The sequence below is a fragment of the Oreochromis aureus genome, linkage group 16 (genome assembly GCF_013358895.1).
Source record: "Oreochromis aureus strain Israel breed Guangdong linkage group 16, ZZ_aureus, whole genome shotgun sequence".
Classification (NCBI taxonomy): domain Eukaryota; kingdom Metazoa; phylum Chordata; class Actinopteri; order Cichliformes; family Cichlidae; genus Oreochromis; species Oreochromis aureus.
This window is the reverse complement of record NC_052957.1, coordinates 12,321,383-12,344,143: the sequence shown is the minus strand read 5'-3', so window position 1 is coordinate 12,344,143 and position 22,761 is coordinate 12,321,383. Positions and strand designations below refer to the sequence as shown.

Genomic DNA, 22,761 nt, shown 5'->3' with positions numbered 1-22,761 from the left:
GGTGATGTGTGCTTGTAGTTATGAGTCAGAAGAATGCCATGGGCTGTTCTGTTGCTTTTACTTGCTCTTGGTGTGACGTGCTATCAGCATGAGAGTGAAGTCATTTGGGCCACACCGACACGTACACACACACACACACACAGACACACAATATCCCCACTGACAGCACTGCTGTCGGCAGGATGCTGAGATTCATAACAATGCTGTTTTATGATTGAAGTTTTGTGCAGGAGTCTGAATGCTGGAATGTTTGCATGAATATAATTTGAATTAACAACCTGTCTTTCTCTCAGCTCTCCCAGGAAGAACACACAAAAATGTCAGAAAGGAGGGAGAAGAAGTCGATCTTTCTGTCCTCGTTATTAGTAAGTTTTCCTCTCCTGCCTCATATCCACTCATTTTACCTTATATTTGATAAAATCTTCTCCCTTGTATATCTTCATACATCACTTTCTCCCCCTCTCCACCCCTTCTCTTTGTCTGTTTGCGTTCCTCTGCTCTTCTCTTTACTTTTTTCTTCTTTTCACGCCCTCTCTAAAATCATAAAGCAGTAGCTTCCATTTAAATTCGTCATCTTGTTTTTGATGCTGACCCCTCAGAAGCCCATATTGGTCCAGCAGTATGGCTCGCAGCCATAATAAACTCCACATTTGGCACAGGAAAAAAACAGATTTTGTGGTATTATGTGCCAGCAGCTTGCATAACTCCTCAGCACTTGTACCAATTAGTGAACCTTGGAGTTTTTATAGAACAGATATCTTTATAATCTGGCTTAGAATCTGGAGATTCTCAGCTTGTTTTGATGTTGAAACCTACTGGCAGTCTTCTGACACCCCCCCCCCCCCATCTTAACCTCTTTCCCAGAATGACAGACAGTATACTTCTCGGCTACTGTCATGCAACATAGCACCCTTTTGATGGTAGTATTATAGAAGCGATGGGCAATAGCACTGTATTAGTTTCTGCTAAATTATAATTCTATAGGCTGAGATAATTATGACACATTAAAGAATGTGTCATCTTGCTTTAAATGCTTTTTAAATACATCAACTACATACAAAAAAAATTGACAAATGCTATTTAACCTCCTAGGACCTGCCATCCACATATGTGGACATCACATTTTGGGTTATTTAGACCAAAATACTCAATTTTACTCTACATGGGCCTGATATCCACTTAGGAGGACATTATACTGCTACTGTTCTATCAAAATTTTAAACGAATATCCTCATATGTGGCTCTTATTTTTCTTAAAAACAAAAATAAGGTAAAAAAAAAATAATCTGGTAATTCTTTGTTTTTACATTCATCGGGCCCCAATATGCCCAAATATTAAAGTGAAATTAAAAATGCATGTCGTGGAAGAGTTCGGGTCTTAGGAGGTTAAAGCTGATGTGCTTTAAACGTGCATGCTTTTTCAAGGCCAGCAGGGGGCGACTCATCTGTTCGGTTTCTTAGTCAGATCGTTCTTATGGCTAGCTTCAAATTACCAAGACAGCCAATCAGACATAAATGGGAAACCACAAACTATGATAGCTACCAATATATAGTCTGTGGCAACAGACTAGCTTGAGATTGAGTTCAAAGTTGTTCCACTTTACTAATCAAAAGATTGGTACCTCATAGGCGCACTGCAGTTGGACAATCTGTGCTGTTAGGGAAGTAAATATCGGAACAGCTTACTAATGACAATAAACGAGCGCTCTACTTATGCCACATTTAAAGCTCATCTTAAAGAAGCTGATGGGAAAACAGGTCTGTGACCATTTGAAACTAATTTCTCTCTGATGAGGTATTTATATCTGTTTTTGCTGCATGTCTTTTTTATGCGACTTGTCCTGGGAAACCAGATGTAAAATAGCAGTTTTGATCAAATCTGGCGTCTTTAAATCTTTAAATATTTTTGGCATCTTGATGTCGATTAGCACGTGTTGTAACTGTTAAATGAATAAAGACACAAAGAAAGACAATATCTAAATGTCACTTGCAGAAAGTGATTGCTCTCTGACTCCACACTATCCCTAAAACTAAGGATTTCAGTTTCAAACTAAGCATTTTAAATCCACCAGTTTTAGTTTACTCATCAACAGAAGCACTACTTAACCTGTGAACTCTTGCAAGCTATTCTGGAGGAACTTTCCAAACTCTGATAAGGATACAGACTATTGCTTTCTAGCAGGATGTTTGTGTTAAATAATGCAGATACTGGCATCTGAGAAGGACTGGTATAAGAAAGGCCATACCATAGGGGCCAAAATTCACACTTATAATTAAAAAATAATAGTTAAATCTGTCTCTGTGAACCAAAAACTTGAAGTAATTTAAGTATTTACTGTAGAGACTGCATTAAATATGTGTTAAACTATATTTAAATTGTACAAATATATAGGCGAAGCTAAGGAAAAGATTAATCTGGTTTGAATCACCAAATATCTGGTATGAGATAATATATGCAGTCAAATACTGAATATCTAGACACATAAACACACTCGTGGTGTAGATGTATATTTATTTAAATGGTGCCTTATGTCTGCTGACATGAGATGGTTATTAGGGAGAATACAGTGAGTGGGAGATGTTATTAAACAATAGAGAGAAGATGGAGAAACTTAGTCATGCACAGTCATGCACTCATTTACTTTCACTCCATCATTTTCTGGACTGCAAATGATTTTTAAAAGTCAGTTCGTTTGTTTGGAAAAGGACAAAGTGTGCTGGTGAAGCTATAAATACCAGCTGCTACTTATTACAGTGAGCCACAGTGACACGGCACAGAGACACATAGGCTACACCGTCACATTTTCACATTTTAGAGGACGTTATACTGACTTGCGTTCATTTCCAAATCTTAACCAATACCACAACTTTCCTTCATGCAACCCTAACCTACACCTGAAAGGTCTAAACCAGGTCTTCACCTCACACTTCAGCGATTGAGGTTAATGAGTTACTGTGCAGATATATTTATGTCTAAACAACATGAGTAATACAACCACAAACAAATACACACACATGCAATCGATGGGATCATGCAAACTCTTGTTTAACATGAGGACAGCTAACGATGGTCTCCATCTGAGTTATTGCAGACAAAGAAGTCAGCATGTTTGTTTTATTTGCTGCTTGTTTATTTCCAGTTAAAGTGAAGATGCTTATTCATGGACGCTTAATTTTATTTATAGACTCTATAAATAAAATGAAAGATGGATGTAGCCCATATATATATCATCAGCCATTTCTTAGTGGCCCTTTGGAGAAACTGGAGTATCTGCTTTTCCAGAACTTAAACTATGATAATAAGAATTAAAAAATGATATTTAAGGCAAATACCAATACCAATATTAGGTGATTTAAATATCTGAAAGTCCAATATATTGGATGATTAAGTAAATAAACAACTACAACAGTGTAGTTGTTTATTTACTGATCTGTTTTTGCTTGAATAAGCTGCTTGTTGTATTTCCAAACACAACTGTTAGTATTGGGAAACTTGTAGAGTGCCCTCTGGTGGACAAACTATGCAATGTCAACACTTGTAACATAGTTGAAGAGTGTTTCTCCTGATTATGATTTATTGGAAATTACAAATTCCACTACTGATAGATCAGCAAATAAGTAATATTGGCCCTGCGATAAATCTGTTAGATTAGGTGTTGATCTGGATCTATTAAGCAGCAGTGCCTTTAATTTTTTTGCCGGTTGCAAACATGTCTTGCACAGGGAATCTGTCAGCAGTAGTATGTATCTGTGATTTCTGTTTTCACAAGTTATTATATGTTGTTTTGTCCTTATTTTGTCTGATCTCGACTCCCCTTTTCTGACTCTTTCTCTTCCTCCAGGTGTGTTGTGTGTTTGCTAGTGCAGAATATAACATCTGTGGACAGAATGAGTTCTTCAACCAGACCAGTAACAGCTGCCAGGCCTGCCCTCAGTGCCAGCCAGGACATGAGCCATATATGGTGAGAATGCATGCATGTACTCATACATAAAAAATGTTAATTTAACTGGTAAACGTTTTTTTGTTTTGTTACACTATCTGAGTACATTTTGAAATCAGCCTTTGGAATGAACTGACAACGCGAGTGAAGGAAATGCAGTAGCGAATCAGCATCAAACTAAGACCATCAAAAACTGAAGAAAAAACTGACTTTTTGAATGTAGGTGTCAGTTTTGCTTAGACCACCCACAATCCATGCATTCCAACACATACGCATATATACAAATACACAGCACGCACACATAGCTGCACGGTGAAGGGTGCCTTAATTTAAATGAACAATTTCTTTATGGTTTATTGCTACCATTGACTTCAACGTGAAGGCATGCATTACAGTGAATGGCTTGCAGTAGTCACATAGTGATTTAGCCCTCGTCAGTCAGTCTGCCAACAGCCAAAGCAAACAAAGCGCAGGTAAATGCTTCAGTGGACACCTGGGGGTGCCACACCCGCTTGAGAGAGACAGCTGCACTCAAGGGTGAACAGAATGAATTACAAGCTGTTTTCACACATGCTCTACATCTCTGAACTTTTCTCGGTATTACTGGTGGAGCTGCTTATGAGAACGCAAGTGTCCTACTTAGTCAAAGCAGAACAGTGTATGGTCTTTACCTGGACAGGTAGATAGTACAAACAGAGCTGGCAAATACCCAGAATTCCCAATAAGTCATGTTTGGCCTCTTGCATGCTTTGCTGAGGTAGCACCCGTGATTTCAAGCAGTAGTGAGACCAACTACATTATTGTGTGGTACATATAAAAAAAAGCAAAAGCAATGATATTTTTTCAACATTTGTAGAATTCTTGTGCATAAACAGGAAATCTATATGCTGCATTTATTTAATATTTTGAGCAGACCCTTTATTAGAATTTACTTTTATATATATATTTGTGCGAATACATGTGTCTGTTCAGTAGAAGCTGGATTCTCTGGGCTCATTCACCTGCATGAATAATGCTTAAACCATTTGATCAAAACATAACAGAAAGAAAAATCCAACTTCTCCAACTACTTATCTAAAGTCGATGTCCTTTAAAGCAGCTGTGGGTCATCTACTGATTGGAATGTCAGTCATTTGATCCATGGCTCCTCTAGTCTGCGAGCGGAAGTATCCCTGGGCAAGACACTGAGCTCTGAGTTGCCCCCGGTGTTTGAATGTATAAATGTTAAGTTAAAAGCTCTTAGACATAGAAAAAAACACTTGTGTAGGTGTGTGTGTGTGTGTGTGTGTGTGTGTGTGTGTGTGTGTGAATGTGGCCTTTTGAGTGCTCAAATAAAGGAGAAAAGTGCTGTATAAGTGCAATTTAAATCTAAATTTGCATATTAGAAAGAGTTATAAATTATATTGATATAGATATGGATTTTACAAAACAGAATGAATTTTAGAACCTTTTTATCAAAAACAGAAAACATGGCACACTGTTTTGTCTCACATTTTATCCCGGTGTAAAACCAAAATAAATGAAATAAACCCGACTAAAAAATATGAATATAAAATGTTGAAACACCCTCTAGGTATTGTTAATTAAGACTAACAGTTCAAACTGTCTTGCTTTATAAGGGTTGCGTGGATGCAGCGGTTAATGTGACTGACAATGTCCTCAGGATCTGATTTGTACTGGCGCACTGAAGTATGTGGCATCACTGTTTTTCCAGCTGAATGCGAGTCACCTCAAATCAGGCATGATGTTATGAATGGACAAACCACCCAATACTGCAGGTTCCCTCGGCACTCTGACTGCTCAGTGGCAGTTTTTAACCACAGCAGGTTATTTAAATAGACAAAAAAACACTCGGCACTCTAGACTCAGGGCTGGACGGACAAAATTAGCAGCAGCTGGATGGATGTTGTAGTGCATTCTGTATTTAAAGAGCTTAAAAAACAAGTTCACAGAAAAAGCATGAACCAAGAAACGATCAAATACTACAAATATTTTAATGATCCCCAAAGGCAGACAAAAACCCCCACAATTACACATTTGTATGGAAGTGATCACAGTGCACTAAACCCTTTGTTTCTATCTTAGTTCTCTCCTCCTTTGGTGCTTTCCTCATTCCTGCTTTGTGTTTCCGCATGTTAACAGATACTTCTATAAAGCAGCTGGTGAAATCAAATGATCTTTCTCCACCTGATGAGAAGCTCAGTCTGATAATCAAAGAGTATTGCAGCCATTTGAATGTAAACCTCGAGTAGTTTCATCAGTGACATGAAAGCCCTCTTTGCACTCTGATCCTTTAGGTGCCACAGTCTGGAACAGTCTGTCACTTGTTCTTCTGTTTCCCTGACATGTTTCTTGTACACGTGTGTCTTAATCACAGTATAACCAGAAAGTTCTTGCTCAAAACAGACTCCAAAAAGTACATGCCCGCACACACTCGCACAGACACTATGCAAGACTCCACACAGTGCAGAGAGATATTCAAGACCTATTTCAGTGCACATCTTGTATGCAGATTTTCAGGCTAGTTAACAGCCCACCCTTACATTTCTGATTTTGGTGGAAGGGTTGGTGGGGGAGGAAACATTGAAGAAGTGAAGAAGTACAGAAGTTTTACATCAGATTGCATCTTGTATTGTGTATTGTGATTATGGTCCCTTGTAACCTCGGCGTTTGATGAATAATATGCACTGCAAGTCTGAGGTAATCGCCTTTATTTCTCTTCACGGTCAAGTATTATAATACAAGCATAGCTATCTGAGTTTCACTCACCTCCATAACTCCTCTAATAAGCAAGATTCAAAAAGGCATCAATTTGCTTTTCAAAGGAACGAGTTCTTAATCATTCTGGAGAAGCTTTGAGTCACTGTAATCCTGAGTATAAATGATCCAACGAGAGCTTTAACTCAAAGCGACAAGATCCTGCCGATAACCCAGCACGGTTTTATATCAAACAATCACACCGAGACTCACGGACGTCAAAAAAAGAAGGGAGAGAATATTAGATTTCTGTAAGAGTCAGCCTGCTGTAGCCTAAAGCTAAGAGGCATAGGCTTTTTTTAATAGACAGATGAAAGTGGGAGGGAAACGAAAGATGAAAGGAGCGAAAAAGAGAAAGAGGTTGATGTGTTTTTACATGTGTGTGTTTGCGTGTGGCCTGTTTGGCCTCCCAACTGAGAGGAATTACCATGTGGAGATGGGAGGAGATGGATGCTCGAAAACATACCAGTCATCTTAAACAACACCAGTCATTGAAAAGCATGCACAGCTAGCCCCTGCTTCTCCAGCCACACACAAATCTGATATGCGAAAAAATCAGATTTTCCTCTTGTCTTTTGAAAAAGTAATGTTAGATTGTCTCAGAACAGAGATAGAAACACATCACTGTTTTATAATGTGTGTGTCCACGTCACAGTTGGAATGTCAATGATCAGCGATCTGTAAATTGTGTTTATTTGTTTTTTGATTTAATAATTGATCATAAAACTGAAAACGTCTCTTTATAAAAAACGTGTTTGTGTGTGCTTTGCAGACCTGCGGTCATGGTGTGAAGGATGAAGGCTTTACCTGCGTGCTGTGCCCAAAGGGAAAATACTCCGGAGGGAAATATGAGATCTGCAAACGTCACACAGACTGTCATGCCCTTTACAGTGCCACTGTTCACATACCAGGAACTCCCGAACGCGACGCAGAGTGTGGACCCTGTTTACCCGGGTAAAGCACACTAACAAGCAGAGGCAACAGCCATTTAACACACAATGCAGGACACCTTTTAAATGATCACACAAAGAATCATTGAACTATTAAAATATACTCAGTGTTTTTCATTGGCTTCAGTTACTTAAGCAATGTTAATTGGTAAATAAGACAAATGCATGCGATGAATTTCCATGTCACTTATGGTCAGCTTCACCCATCCGTTATTCACTTTGCATTATAATAATGACATAGCATATCAATAAAAAATAGCCTCTGTAGCCTTTTAAATATGCAAATGACAGGTGAACTGTCACTTTTTTCCTGGTGCGTCTTCTTACATGTCCTTGTAAATATGTGTCCCATAAGAATAACAGGTGCTTAAGCCTTAAAACATCTGGCTCAATGTTATATTAAAAATGACTTGAGCACTTGTTTGCCTCCAGTTTTAGCTGCTTAGTTGCTAAGTTCTTTTTACCTTTTCCTGATGCATTACTGCATTTCTTGGCACACTACTGCCACCTATAGAACACTGACTGGTGTAAAACCAATGACATCACTCGAACAAATCGCCCTTTGCATGCAGACACAAGAATAGATCCAGGTGCTTTGTAACACTAATTGTGATCAGAACTCCATAAAGTACATTTAAAAGCAGCCTGACATACAAGAGACATAAAAGAATAATCACATGGAGTCTGAAAAAGAAAAGTACAGATCTTATGAAAATAAAATAAGCATATGACATTTTTAAAGAGACATTTTTTTGTTTAGTGTAGTTTTTTTTCTTAACAAGGTACTTAATCTGATCAAGGCAGATACAACAGACGTGGTTATTTTAGTTGGCAAGATCAACATTTCCCAGATGACTCATTCAGTCTAATTGTACACATCGCAGCCGTATACTGCTGTCTCCCGATAAATTTACAGAGATGGATAACTTTGCTATGGATGCCAGTTAATTCTGCCAAAGAAGGATATTTATGACAACTCATCTTTGGGCAAACAGACACGGCTGATTACGCCCTGAATGGATGTTCTACTCAAGCGTCGATTTACTGTACAGCATGCATTTTTAATATGATTCGCACGCGGATGCATTATTTAGCATGTGAATAGGCTGCCGTGCTCCATTCGGTTTCATACGTCCTCTCACTTTGTATGCATACACACTAAATCTTGCACTTTTCAATTTGCACATGGCAGTTGTCTTTGCAACCCCATGCCACATAAATATTAAGTCAATAAGGGACTTTTAAATGTTGCCAGACCTTCCTCTCCTCCCTCTTCCTTATTTGCCCTTTGCATCATCAATCATGCTGTGTCGCCGCCAATAAATTGCTTGCTTTTATTTTTTGTTTTTTTTCTATTCAATCATATTTCATTGGAAACATTTTTTTGGTTACATGTGGGCAATATAGCAATACATAATATAGTAGGTAGGAAATTCATGATTGGGGGATTTTTAAGAAACCTCCCACTCTATCACAGGGAGTCTAATGTTGAAATCATCTCATCCTGTCATCAGCCTGGATGATGATCTGCTGTCTTCTAATTTTGTTTGGCTCTGAGTCTTATGTCACAGGATGTTTTTGCTTTTGATTTGTGTGATTTTTACAGGACTGAGTGTGCGTTGCATTCACTCATGTCTGTACTGTAGATGCTTCACTTTATATGTGGCTATACATCAGTAAACCTCTCTATAAATCACAGTCTAAGCCTGTAACTGAAAATAACAAAAGACTTTTAAATTTCATTTGAAAAGCACCAAATCCCAACAAGACCTGCTAAAACATTCATAATTTCTGGTGTTTTTCCAGTATAATAATTATTATTCTGTTAATAAGTCAGAGTAGTAACCTAATTTGTGCATATTTTTCTAAATATTCTTTTCTAATTAAAGTAACACTTCAATAACTGCTTTGTTAGAGCGACAAGATTTTAATATACAAAATTATGAATCAAGTTTTGATAAATTCTTTATTGACTGACAAGAATTGAAAAAAATAAACTGCTCATCATAAGTGAATAAGATGCCGTTTTTTTATTTTCACGAACTGTTGGACTGAGTTTACTGTTACGGTTATATTTAAAGTCCATTACAAACATCGAATCAGATGTCTCCTTATATGTCTGCACAAACAAGAGTGTTCCATATGAAATCGTTACTTAATTATCTGCAATCATGTGCATTTATTCAGATATTTCACTTGTGCCCTCAAGCACAAATGATACACTACCTTCCTCTCTCCTTTCCTCTCACAGACGCTTCATAACTCAGAGCGATATCTGTACCAAGCCATGCTTCGTACCCTCAAGGCATCAATTATGTACATATCCTCACAGATTCAAACTTTTAACCTTTGCTGTTTCCACATACTTTTGAATCGTGTTGAACTTATAAGTGTCTTCAAACCCGGTTGTGTCTGAAAGTTTTGTCTTTCATCAATATGTGATTCCTCTCTTCAGTTTTTCCCTTCTTGCTTTTATTAAAGACAATTTGTGTTTTCCAGGTATTACAGGTTGGGGAACAGATCAGAAAAACCTTACTGGATGGTTTGCCATTCCTGCCAAAACGCACCACGCAACACCAAAGAATGTAAGTTCAGCTATTTTTTCCTCAATTTTTGCTCCATTTGTTTGTCTCGCAATTTTTTTTAATGTTATCTCCCAACTCTAAATTTGGAATTTTAGACTTTTACATTACAGCTTTCTATCCATGCATACAACAACTACAAAAGCTACCAAACATTAGAGTTTTTTTCCTAAATGAAAGGAAGCACAATATGACAGTGGAAAAGCAGATGTCTGCCGTAAGCCTGTGCTCCATTTAAGGAAACAATTAAAGGTCAGAGGTTGTGTTGAGTTCTGCCAGACTCTCTGATGGATACAAGGAAGTTGTACGCCCACTCTCCCCCCCTCCTTGGATCAGTGCTTCTCTGGCTCCACAGGGCTGTTTGGCTGCTTATCAATAACATCGTTGCCTCACTGGTTATTCTGCTTACCTGACACTATATGCTCTATATATATGTGTGTGTGTGTGTGAGTGTGTGCAAACTGTTGCTGCAATCACAGACATTTCTTGAGACTTGCAACACGGCGCATAAATCTTGAGCAGTTATATCTTCTTGTTTGTTTGACCTTCCTGAATTGGAGGCATGGTTGCTGTGTAGTGGATGTGTGATGTGTTGTGATATGCAAGCAGATTAATCGCTTTTTCACTGTACAATGTCACAGAGTCTCTTGCGGGTTGTTTTCCTTTTTGCAAACTTTCAACAGTGCTAGTGTGTTTCTAATGATGAGCAGTGCTGAAGACATTTACTGTTCTGCTTTGCCCCCCGTGGGTTCATCCAGATGTGACAGATCAGAACATCAGCAGGATCTGAACTGCGTTTGTGACCCTGGCTGGTACATCCTGCTAAGCAAACGATATTCATTGTCCCTTAATTGCTCAAAATCCCCTTTGAGCCGGAAACTATTTTTATTGTGTCATATTTAATGAGCGTGTTTTGAAAGATTGAAACCCCAAAAAGCAGCCTGGGCCTGCAGAGAAGAGGGTGTGAAGTGTGTGTGTGTATGTTGTGCTTGTTTCTGTGTGTAAGGATAAGCACTTGATTTTCAACAGCAACCTAATTGTCTCTCCCAGACATGGAAATGAGTGATTGAGTGATGCTGTAAAGAAATGCAAATAAGATAAGATAAAGTGATGTGAATACTACAAAGAAATGGCTAATGTAGCAAGTATTTTATCTCATTTAAAACCCTTTTCATTTAAACATTTTGCATTTCTCCTCATTTTGAAAGCTGGGAAATACCTGTCTTTAAATAGGGTGGGGCTCATCTCATTGATAAACTCCTGTAGAGGCTCAGCTTTTTCAGAAGGAGGAAGTCCGATGCAGCCTGTCAGCATCAACGGGAGTGCGTATGGATGACTGTAAAAGGGTTATCAACTGCGTTTTTCCTAAACCGTCCTACTTGTTGTGCTTCAGCCAAGGTGGATCTAAGTTTTGATTTTGTGGCTTCTCTTTCCGCAATATAATGCAAAAAAAAAATACCGGCTCGGTTTTATTAAGCTCAGAGAAGCTGAAGCATGGCCAAAGGAAGAACCCATTAAATGTTGGTGCCGATCCAGATCATTCTTTTATATTCCAAGTGCCCTTCTACTTTAAAGATTTTAACCATAACTCTAAGATATGTTTGGGATACCAAATCAGTTTAAAAAGCAAATAAATCAGTCTTTAACAAACCTGACATGAATGTAAATCATGCAGTGTGGCTTCCTGGAGTTAGGCAAAAAAAAAATACCGGCTAGACTGGATGAATTTTTCCTTTTATATTCCAAGTGCCCTTCTATCTTTATGTTTGGGAAATCATGCAAAGCAATTTTTAATTACATCCCTTTGAATGAGGTCTTCAAAAATTTTCCCTATCTTTTAAATAATGTGCATCCCTTTGAATGAGGTCTTCAAAAATAATGTGCCCCCAACAGTAAATACGAAAGCTGGGAGTTCTCTTTGCTTAAGGTGAAGGCAGGCTGACACTTGCCATGTAATCTGTAAATTACCCTGGCTCCTGCCTCGCTCTGTGTGTGCGATAATTAAAACTTTGGCGGGTATGAGAAAAAAAAAAGGAAAAAAAAAGATGATTAGCATGTTTGTGCTTGCGCTGATGCTACCCTTTGGCAGGCTGCTGATGAGTCTGTAGACGTTGCTCAATTTCTTCGGTCACCTTTTGATTTCTGTGCGCCGTTTCTCAAGTGAGCATAAATGCACTAAAAATAAAAAGATGGCATTTCCAGTATCAACAGAGATCATAATGTTAATCTTTTTTGCCAACCCTGCTGTAAGAGGCGTCACCTCAGACATTGCTGGGTAATTTTGCTCTTCTCAGTTTGTTGGGACCTAAGCAGTCAGATCGCTCAGCGAAATTATCATTTTTTCAGCCTGGGTTCAGACTCCGAGACATGATTAAGAGATTAAACCACAAGACGCTAAAGAGAATTCCAGATCAGGCTCATGTCCTTATCCAGAGAGTCTAAACAGATACATCACGTTAATAACTTCAGCCACAGGGCACTGCGATCTGCGCGTGTGTCTGTATGTGTGTGTGGTGATATGAGGCTCTGAGACCATGGGAAGTGGCAAGCCAAATGCCAACAAGGTCTCTAGCATATCAGCTCGGTGAAAGGAAAGACTGATTAAAAGAGTTGATTTATGAGCTGCCAGGAGTTTACAGCTCCATTAGGAAAGAGGAAAAACAGTTGATGAATAATCCAGAAAGAGTCACACTGAGAGGAGGCGAAAAGAGCAGGACAGATAGGAAACAGAGGGAAATCTGGACAGAGAGTTACTGCTTTGTGTCCACCCTGTCCAATGTAACAGTTTGTTTACTGCAGCAGGAGAAGGTCTGAAAGAAATAAAGTTTTACTGCTGCTAGCACAGATGATTTTCTTTTGTGAAATGTTAGCGTTTGCAGAATGATCCAGTGGATTGCTTTTGGGGTCAATAAAATGCAAGGCCAAAGCTAACATGCTGCCAGTAGTGAATGATGGGATGCAAACTTTGCCAATAACAAATGTCCATACCATGAAGCATCTGGGGTACCTCCCTTTTTGGAGCAATCTGAAACATTTACTCATTTATAGAGGAATATGGTGATCCATTCTTCACCAGTCACCATTTCTTTGCTTGATCCTCAATATTTAAATAGGAAGTTTAAATATTAAATTATTAATTAAGTTATTTAAACTTAGCATAAAGCCTGAAGACGGACACTAGGTAACAAAAGCCACCCACAAATGGTGAAAGGACTCTAATATACCTAAAGTCTAAAGTGCCTTTAGGCGACTAATGTGATTTGTTGTTTTTATAGTAATGTGATTTCCGGGTCATGTGTGTTGAAATGTGTGACGATGGACGTGAACTAGAAATTATCCATAAACGAGAATGTGTGCGTTATAGCTGCAGTTAACGAAGTAGACTGAATTACGACACTCAGCCTGTCTCTGTGTGTGTTTGTGTTTGTTTTCCAGGCATGCAAACCAACAAACCGAAAGAAAAAACAATAGTTCACAGTGGTAGCACAACTGTGTTCCCTTCTGTAATTAAAGGTATACACAAAAACACACAAACGGAAATATCATCTTCTGTCTCCATCAGTCATCCCTTCTTTCTCTCTCTCGTTTCTCACAACACATAACTTTACATCATTGCCTCCATCTTTCAGATTCCCCCGGACAGGGTCACCTGGCAACAGCTCTCATTATCGCCATGTCGACCATTTTCATCATGGCCATCGCCATTGTTCTCATCATCATGTTTTACATCCTGAAGGCCAAACCGAATGGCCAGGGTGAGACGAATAAACAAACACGCGCGCAAAATCTCATCTGAAAAGTAGATGTTTGTGTTTTGTGATATTTATAATGAGCACATGTGTTTTTTGGCAGCATGCTGCTCCGGACAGGTTGTGAAAGCAGTGGAGGCTCAGACCAACAAACAGGAAGACAAGAAAGACGTCCCTGGTGAGACAGGCTGCGCACACTCTACAATTAATGACACGAACACTGTTATTATTGTTTGAGATGTTTTTTTCCACTCTCACAATTGGTAGTAAAAAACAATTAATTTGTTTACATGTGTGTTAGTATCCCGCTTATGACCCTTATAATGGTTTTGATTATACATTGTGATGTTTATGGGAAATATGAGTAATATACTTGCATAAACAATAGTAACATTTTCCACATTTTTGGCCATGCGCATAGATGCAGACACACTTTTGACCCCATCTTGCGTATTCTCTCTCGCTCTCTCTCTTTCTTTCTTTCTTTTAATTGGATAATGGCTTGGATTGAAAACAAGTCAAACAAGTTGACATTTTAAGGCAGAAAAACACAAATACAATACATGTGTTCAATACATGTTTTTAATAACTGGGATGCTAGGAAGCCAGTGAGGAACTCTCCACTTCAAGCATATGTGCCACAAATTTGGCTTTCAACTCTAAGGCCACATAAAGTTGGTGCTTTTTTCCCCCTTTTCTTTTTGTTCTTAAAACCAAGGTCAGCGGTGCTTAAGAAGAAAAGTAGCTGCAGTTACCGGCATCATTCAGACTACTTAGTTAATATAGACGCAATTATAAGCTAATATACCACAAGATATTTCTTCCACAATCTATTACAAGAGGATAGTTCCCTGTCCTGAAATAGCAAACAAAGGGTAGAAACAAAATAACTACGAGCATACATTTACTTTGGGACATTAGGGGTTGTTTATGTGCCGACCATCTGTTTTTCTTCTCTAACTTTCTCATTGTTTTCATATCTGTAAAAGTAAACAGGCCGACAGTCACTAACTGATCATTACCATGTTTCCATAAACTCCCCTCACATGTTGCACATTTTCAAAAGCTTAGCCCACAAAATATATACTCGATAAAGTTAAATCAAACTTAAAAAGCGCACTTCAAATAGCACAAAGACACACAAATGTACATGATTAGAGAAACAAGCGCAACTCTAATTAGCATTTTTTCCACTCTTAGCTTTAAAGACTGTAAGATGACTCAAAAAATAGTTGCGATGACACGAATGTGCTCAGCAGTCAGCGGAAGTATGAATAGAAACCACGCGGTAGCACTAAATCCTGCAGAAAAAACCCCTTACAAACCTTAATTCAGGTAAATGAGTGACTGGCTTTGTCAAACCAAACACCGAATGTTATCTTTGGACAAGGTGTCCACACATGTATTATCCAAAGCTTTATTGAAGCGCTCTGGGCTCAGCTGATAATGATTTTTCTTTTTGATTGAAGTTAGACATTGCAGTCTGTTCTGCAACCATTACATACTGAAGAAGAAAAAAAGCGTTTCCTTGTATTTGAAGAGTGTTTGGAGCAGCTTCCACATGTGAATTATAGGACACATGTTCAAATCAGTCCTGCAACCAGTGCAGTGCTGACCATGTGTCATCAAACAAACTGTATCATCTCATCAGATCTAATAGAATCCCGTATAAATGTTAATACTGTGCTGGCTCCGCGTGTCAGTGTTGTATTTATGTGCACACATACGATTTGGAGCGTTGTGTATTCAAATGCAGCTGTGTGCTTTTACACTTTATGTGTGTGTGTGCGTGTAGGCTGATAGACGTGCAGCGTGATGAATACATCGTGGTGGAATGCAAAAGCTTCTAGAGCCGAAGCCATACGTTGCTTTAGGCGCCATTTTTCATGACAATGATGCTCTGTTCGATTTCAATCCCAGACTGGCTGACTAACCACTTACATGTGGTGTGAATGAGAACACACACACACAGTTACTGTATCACTGCCCACAGACACATTAAAACTTAAGACGTGATAGCTTAAAAAAGAAAAAAAAAGTGGTTAGAGTGTCATTAAAGCTAAAAGTCTGCATTGTTAGTTAATTTTGGGTTATCGTAATTGGCTGGGTCAGTGCGAGTCTGTGAATGCACTCTGGATGACTGGTGTGTGTATTTGGGAGACAAGCCCATTGCTTGGAGCTCTACCGGTGCTATCTGCCACTCATGTAGACACTGACTTAATAAGGCTCCAAGATGAAAGACACAGGCGCTTTATTTCACACACACCCTTACACACAAACACACACTCACACACACAGGGCTTGTTCCACTTTGGTATTCACTCATTATGCTGTCTATCCCTATCAGTGTCCATGATGTAAGTGTAATTTAATATAATATCCACTGTAATCATTTTTATGTATTACTCCAAGTGCAGTTCCGTTTTAGGAAAAAAAAGCTTTTAGCCTCAGGAACCCATGTTCATATTTATATTCTAATTGATGCCAACGTGGATTAAAAATGGCTCGTTTGATGCAGTCAAAAAACGGCAGAGCTGACAAAACTGGATTTGAGCGCTTTTCTTTTTAGTTTGGGGCTTGTGTGTTCGTAACGAATTTTATTCGATGATATTTTTGGGTTTGTTTGGTGAATAATGTGTCTCCACACCATGTACTGTAGCACACTTGATGTCTTATGGTTTCTGAAGTTTTCTGTGTGTCTCTTGTATTTTAAATTAGTCTGAAAACACCAGTAATCCTGTGTGCTCTCTCTTTTGTCGTCGCAGACAATGTGGTGATATACTCGGAGAAAGACGAGTTCGACAAACTGAAAGCTCCTCCTCAGAAGACGGTGAAAAGGTGAGAGAAGAGTTTGACTCACTGGCCTACTTCAACCTGAGTGCACAAATAGGTTCAGACAAAATGAAAAAGCTTCTCTGTGATTGCTGGTAAAAAATCCAGGCAGCTTAAAGTTTTAGGCAGCAAAAAACTGAAAGCGTGATCCGATAAGAGCTGACATGCAGCTTGTTATGAGCTCAGCTACACTGGCTCTGCAGAAGATGAAGGGTTCCACACACACGTGCATGATTTTAGGGATTTAGATCAAGGCGATAAACAAAAGACTTTATTTTATCCAATGAGAGCTTTATAACCAAGGCTATAATAGAAAGTCTGCTACAGTACAATCAATCAATCACATGGCAGCAACTAAATGGATTTAGGGATTTAGACATGGTCAAGACAAGGAAGAAAGGTAATTTAAGTGACTTTGAAGGTGTCGTGGCTGTTGATGCTAGATGGACTAGTGTGAGTCGTTCAGAAATTGCTGATCTACTTGGATTTTCCTACACAAGCATCTCTAGATTTTTGCAGAAAATGGTCTGAAAAAGAAAAATATGCAATGAGTGGCATCTCTCTGGCTGAAAATGAGTTTTTGATGCCAGAGAGGAAAATCGCCTGACTGCTTCGAGCTGACAGGAAGGCAACGGTAACTCAAATAACCACTTGTTAAAACCAAAGTATGCAGAAGAGCATCTGTGAATCCACATGTCAAGTCTTGAAGCAGAGGAATTACAGCAGCAGGAGTACCATGGTGTACCTATATCCTGATGGCTGCTAGAAGCGCGGTAACATATCACAAATAGTCTCAAACTTATGTTTTGAACACGACAATGAGTTCACTGTACTCAGATCTCCTCCAAAGTCACCAGATCTCAATCCAATAGAGCATCCTTGGGATGTGGTCGAACACGAGATTCATATCACGGACTGAAAAAAGCTGAAAATTTGCAGCAACTGCATGCTGGCCTGTCAAGATGGGCCGAAGTCTCTGAATGTTTCAAACAGCTTGTTGAATCTATGCCACAAATTATTAAGGTGGTTCTGAAGGCAGAAGAGGGTCCAATCCGGTACTAGCAACATGAAACTAAGAAAGTATTTTAAATACATTTTTAATAACAATAATCATTAGACAAATTAGTTTAAATGTATCTGCTGATTGTTTATTGATTTTGTTCACTGGGTGAAATTTCTGTAAACAGCAAAAAGGGTCTTGTAATTTTATTATACAGAGGTTGTAGAAGCCAAACATATCCAGTGGACAAAAAGAATAATAAGATACGAAAGAATAACTGCCAACCCATTTACTTACTAAATTGTAAACGAACAAACTTGTGTGTGGTCTTCAAACCAAAATACTTTTATCTTCCAAGCGTAACACTTTACAAAGATGAAATTTGCGAATGTTGGAGACTTCAGGATAACTGTGCTAAATGTATCGGTGATAATCTATATGTCCACTCACTGTTAGGCACACCCACTGTGACTTTATTAACCACATGAAGTAGAACTACTTTCTTTTTACTTTCATAAATTTTACCATACGGTAAATGCAGATTCGTTAGATTTCACATGTGTACCCAATGAAGAGGCGACACTCTCTGAATGTGCATTATATGTTTGTGTATACTAATGTGTGTGTTTGCATTTGTATTTGGTGCCGTAGACTCAACAAAGAGAATCTTTAATCAGTATTCCAGAATGTGCCCATAATTAAGCGACCACAATACAAGTCACTGCAGTTTTGTCCTGTATATACATACACATATGTGTAGTGTTCAAAACACATTCATTTGGGGTTTTTCTTTGTCTTTTTTTTTTAAATTTAGTAGAAAGCCATTATGTGGCTTTGGAGAAGGCAAAAGAGGTGGGTTTGGAGGGGGATGTGAGGGCTACAGATGAGCCCTGAAGTCTGGCAAATACTGAGAGACAAACAGAGGAGGGTAGTTGTCAAGCGGGATAGGGGTATTTATTCCAGGCTTCATCGTAAACCACCACCAGGTAAAAGCATGTCCTGGCAGACAACAAAAGAACGACAGTTTTCTTACCTTCCTCTTTCACCTACATCTTGTTCCGCATGTAAGGACAGTACTGCTGGTGGCTAATGTGCATAAAGCATACAGTACTGCACACAAAGTTACAATGAAGCACTGTGCTCAGATGTTACAGTGCTTGTAGTCAGCACGCTTAGATTGATAATACTGAGATGGGTGTAAATTAGAGAATAAAAGAGCCACACATATGCACACACACACTCTGCAGCATAAATAGTGTGGTACAGCAGCATGCCAGAGGATGTGCTAACTCACTGCATTAGCTGCCAGAGTGGGTGTAAGATGTCTGGGAAACAATGCCATGTTGTGTGTGTGTGTGTGTGTGTTTAGAAGATGAGCCCAGGACATCGAAACAATGGCATTCTGTAAGCATCTCTGTCAAGAAAGTGCTTTTGCGAGAAAACCCAGAGCAGAGAGAGAAAGAGGGAGAGGAGCGGTATTAAAATGATATTACATAGTATCATATTTTAAAATGCCCTGCTTATTTCAGTCAATCACAGGAACTGCTTAGAAACATCAGCAACAAAACAGCATTCTTCTCTGATTCCTGCTACGTTTGCAAAGACAAAAGTCATTCTTTGGGTGTTAGCTGTCACCATTTGCATGTTAATGTAATAGTGTTACAGCAGGCAGGGCAGAATTGCTCTGACTGCAACAAAAGAGTGGCTTTTTATGCGTGAAAAGCATTGTTCAAGTGTAAACGTGCAGTTGCCAGTTTATTTGGTGTACCTAGCTACAGCTAGGGCAGTTCAGTACATTTACCTTATCTTATTTATTATGTCTTTAAATAAAAAGAGCAGCAGCTTGCTATAGAGCAATTCAGTGGGATGAGACAGAGTGGGTGAAATTAAGTTGAATAAATGTGATTTCTTTTTAGGGAAAATTAAAAATAAATAGCTGATTTTTCATTTATTAAATAAAAATGTTTTATGATTACTGATTGCTAAAAACGCTGCATGGTGGTGAGGCAGTGAACTTTCCTTCACCTCTGAAGTAAGGCATGCCAGAAAAGTCATAGAGACTAGATATTGAGAAATAGAACTGCCCACAGGTAAATAAATCCACCAATCACTGTCTCTGAAGTTCACAGAAATAACTAATCCTCACCAGGAACTAGTGAGGTGGGTTAACCCTTTAAACTTTGTACACCTTAAGCAAACTGCATTTGTGTTTATTATTAAGGTACTGAGATGTTGGTGGACACCTCTGTAGCTTAGAGTTGCCTGCTTCTAATCCACTGAGGACTGCTGACTGTGGTCTTGTGACTGCATAGCATATACCTGCAAATACGAGTATCATTGACCTCTGTATGCATACTTACATATGTGTTTATATTTGCAGTGAAAACGATGCATCTTCAGAAAATGAGCAGCTGTTGAGCCGCAGCATCGACAGCGACGAAGAGGCAGGAACAGAAAAGCAGGGATCGGCAGAGACCACTAACCTCGACCCTAACCTGTGCCTGGTCAACTTAGGCAACAAACCCGACCTCTGCCTGCTCTCCCTGGGGCTCTTGGACCGTGGCCGCGTATGCAATGGCACCCCAGGCATTGCAGCCAGTCAGACTAACATCCCGAGTCCCAACCACATGAACAATGTCAACCGCATCGCCAGCAGCAACCACATCAGCAGTGTGAATGGGATCAACAACAACAATAAAACCCCAGGGGTAGGAAGACGAGGCCTTTATTGGTTATAGTGGAGTAAAAAAATCTGATTATGAACAGATTCTCAGTTAAGTATCATCTGGGGATAACGTTTTTTGGGTTTTTTTTTAATTCACAGATGCTACAGAATCGAAGGAGAAAGATTCTAGATCTGTATGCCAGAGCCTGCAACGCGACTGAGGGTAAATCTGTCACTTAGAGGAAAATATCCTCTTTAACAAGTTTTATCATTAACAACATGTAGCATGGTTTCACAGTTTTCTGGTGGCAACCTTTGACCCTCAAACTCTACTCCATAAAATAAAGCTAAATAACAAAAGATAATTCAATATTATTTTATATATATGAGTTTTTTGTGTCATACTTTCTGTATTTTTTGCAATTTATTGCTTAAAAATGAATTGTGCAATTTATAAGGTATTTGAGAGGAAATAAATATCACACTTATTATGTAAAAGTTTTTAAAACTCATAAAAACCGATATGATAAAATAGGTTTTAAGGGGTTAATGCCATCTACAGCTCCACTGAACCTTTGAATGAAAGTTTTGAAACAAGCTTATTTGTCTCTACCCAGGCCTCAGCCCCACAGAGCTTCCCTTCGACTGCCTGGAGAAGGCCAGCCGCATGCTGAGCTCCTCCTACAGCAGCGACGCCGCCGTGGTGAAGACGTGGAGGCACCTGGCTGAGAGTTTTGGACTGAAACGCGATGAGATCGGAGGCATGAGCGACGGCCTGCAGCTCTTCGAGAGGGTTAGCACGGCGGGCTACAGCATCCCCGACCTCCTGACTCGCCTGGTGCAGATCGAAAGGCTGGATGCCGTGGAGTCGCTCTGTGCAGATGTGCTGGGCAGTAGCGAGGGGGCAGCAGTGGCTGGACGGCAGGGAATTGGCAGTTTTCACAGCCAGTTAGTGTGTCCTTCCCCCTGCCCATCTCCATCCCATCGCTGCGCCAGTGTTTAAATAACAAGTGAAGCAAAAACATAAGAGACTTAGAGACTTGATTGCCTTACAGTACACATGTATGTACGGACATTTACTGCTCTGACAAGGAGGAAAGCACATTTAAATACACACGTTACCCCATTAGATGAAGAATGTCGATGGACTTTACTGTCCACAATCCTTTTTTTTCTTTTATGTATAAAAGCTAAGAGTTTGAAATACACTTTCTGTCTTTCAAAGTGTTTGAAAGAGAGAGCAAAATCAAAGGCCTCAAATTCACATTAACCTCAAGTTTGCCATTTCAAATAATTTCTCTTTTGCAAGAATATAAGAATCAGAATTAGTTCCCATTTTGATAGATTCTTGACTTTCACAAATGCAACACTTTAGTAAAAAATCATGTGGAAAGCCTGTGCGCTGGATGCACAGTTCTTTTTTTTGTTCCATCTTTTTTTTCCTAAACATTTTTTTAAGAAATCACCAGGAAAAGATGAAATGGCATGCTAATGGAAAGTCACTGGAAAGTGGCAGACTGAGGATGCCTTCCTACTGGCTTACTCACTTAAGTTTCTCACCAAAGCCTTGCCGCAGTGACATAACCAGACGTTTGTGTCCATATAAAGAAAGTGATCTGGTGTGACCGCAGCATGAGCGAACATTCATAACTCAGTCATGTCTTAAAACAGGAAAAACGGCTGATTAGAGCAGTCATTGTGTCCGACTGGAAAACATCCTTCAGCTCAGCTCGGCTTACATTTGGTAAACCTGCTTGTGAACTTTCGCCATTTGAGGACGCCCCGGTGTCTCTCCATAAACCGTGAAGTCACCAGCAAACACACAACAGTGTGCTAGAGTGGATTGTGATATTTTTATTCTCGAGGATCAGTTTTGGGTTGACTCTGCACTCTTGTTTACTTTAAAACACCGACCGGATTTATTCATTGATTAACATATGTGTGGTAAATGTGGAAAGACTGATCACAAGCAGATGTTGTGTATGGAAAAGTTCAACCAAGCACCTCACAAAAAAAAAAAAAAACCCGAAAACACATGGACTCGTTTTAGGTGGTGTGTTCAGTGTTTCAGCTTTAATCCCATACACTGAATGAACATTACTCCGCTGCCTGTACTCCATCTAAGCACGCGCGTCTGCAGTCCACCGCCTACAAGTTTAACACACAACTCTCACATACTCTCTTACTTCACGTACTTCCTTAGCAATGACCCATTCTCTGACCCCCCTCCACCCCAATAATTTGCCCTCTTCCATCTTATACCCCAATACTGTGGTCTAGTGCTG

At 39.3% G+C, this 22,761-nt stretch overlaps 1 protein-coding gene across 3 annotated transcripts in view; it reads left to right on the top strand.

Moving 5' to 3' along the window:
• Positions 1-22,509, top strand: part of edar (ectodysplasin A receptor) — a 43,450-nt gene extending 20,941 nt beyond the window's left edge. For all 3 annotated transcript variants that reach the window (XM_039599975.1, XM_039599976.1, XM_039599974.1), the window contains 11 exons: positions 294-365; positions 3,843-3,962; positions 7,471-7,652; positions 10,148-10,233; positions 13,666-13,743; positions 13,860-13,985; positions 14,083-14,157; positions 16,745-16,817; positions 20,192-20,519; positions 20,636-20,699; positions 21,094-22,509. In XM_039599975.1, the coding sequence (XP_039455909.1) occupies positions 318-365; positions 3,843-3,962; positions 7,471-7,652; positions 10,148-10,233; positions 13,666-13,743; positions 13,860-13,985; positions 14,083-14,157; positions 16,745-16,817; positions 20,192-20,519; positions 20,636-20,699; positions 21,094-21,479 (1,566 nt within the window). In that variant the 5' untranslated portion in view covers positions 294-317 and the 3' untranslated portion in view covers positions 21,480-22,509. The remainder of the gene's footprint in view (positions 1-293; positions 366-3,842; positions 3,963-7,470; positions 7,653-10,147; positions 10,234-13,665; positions 13,744-13,859; positions 13,986-14,082; positions 14,158-16,744; positions 16,818-20,191; positions 20,520-20,635; positions 20,700-21,093) is intronic.
• Positions 22,510-22,761: the final 252 nt, after the last annotated feature.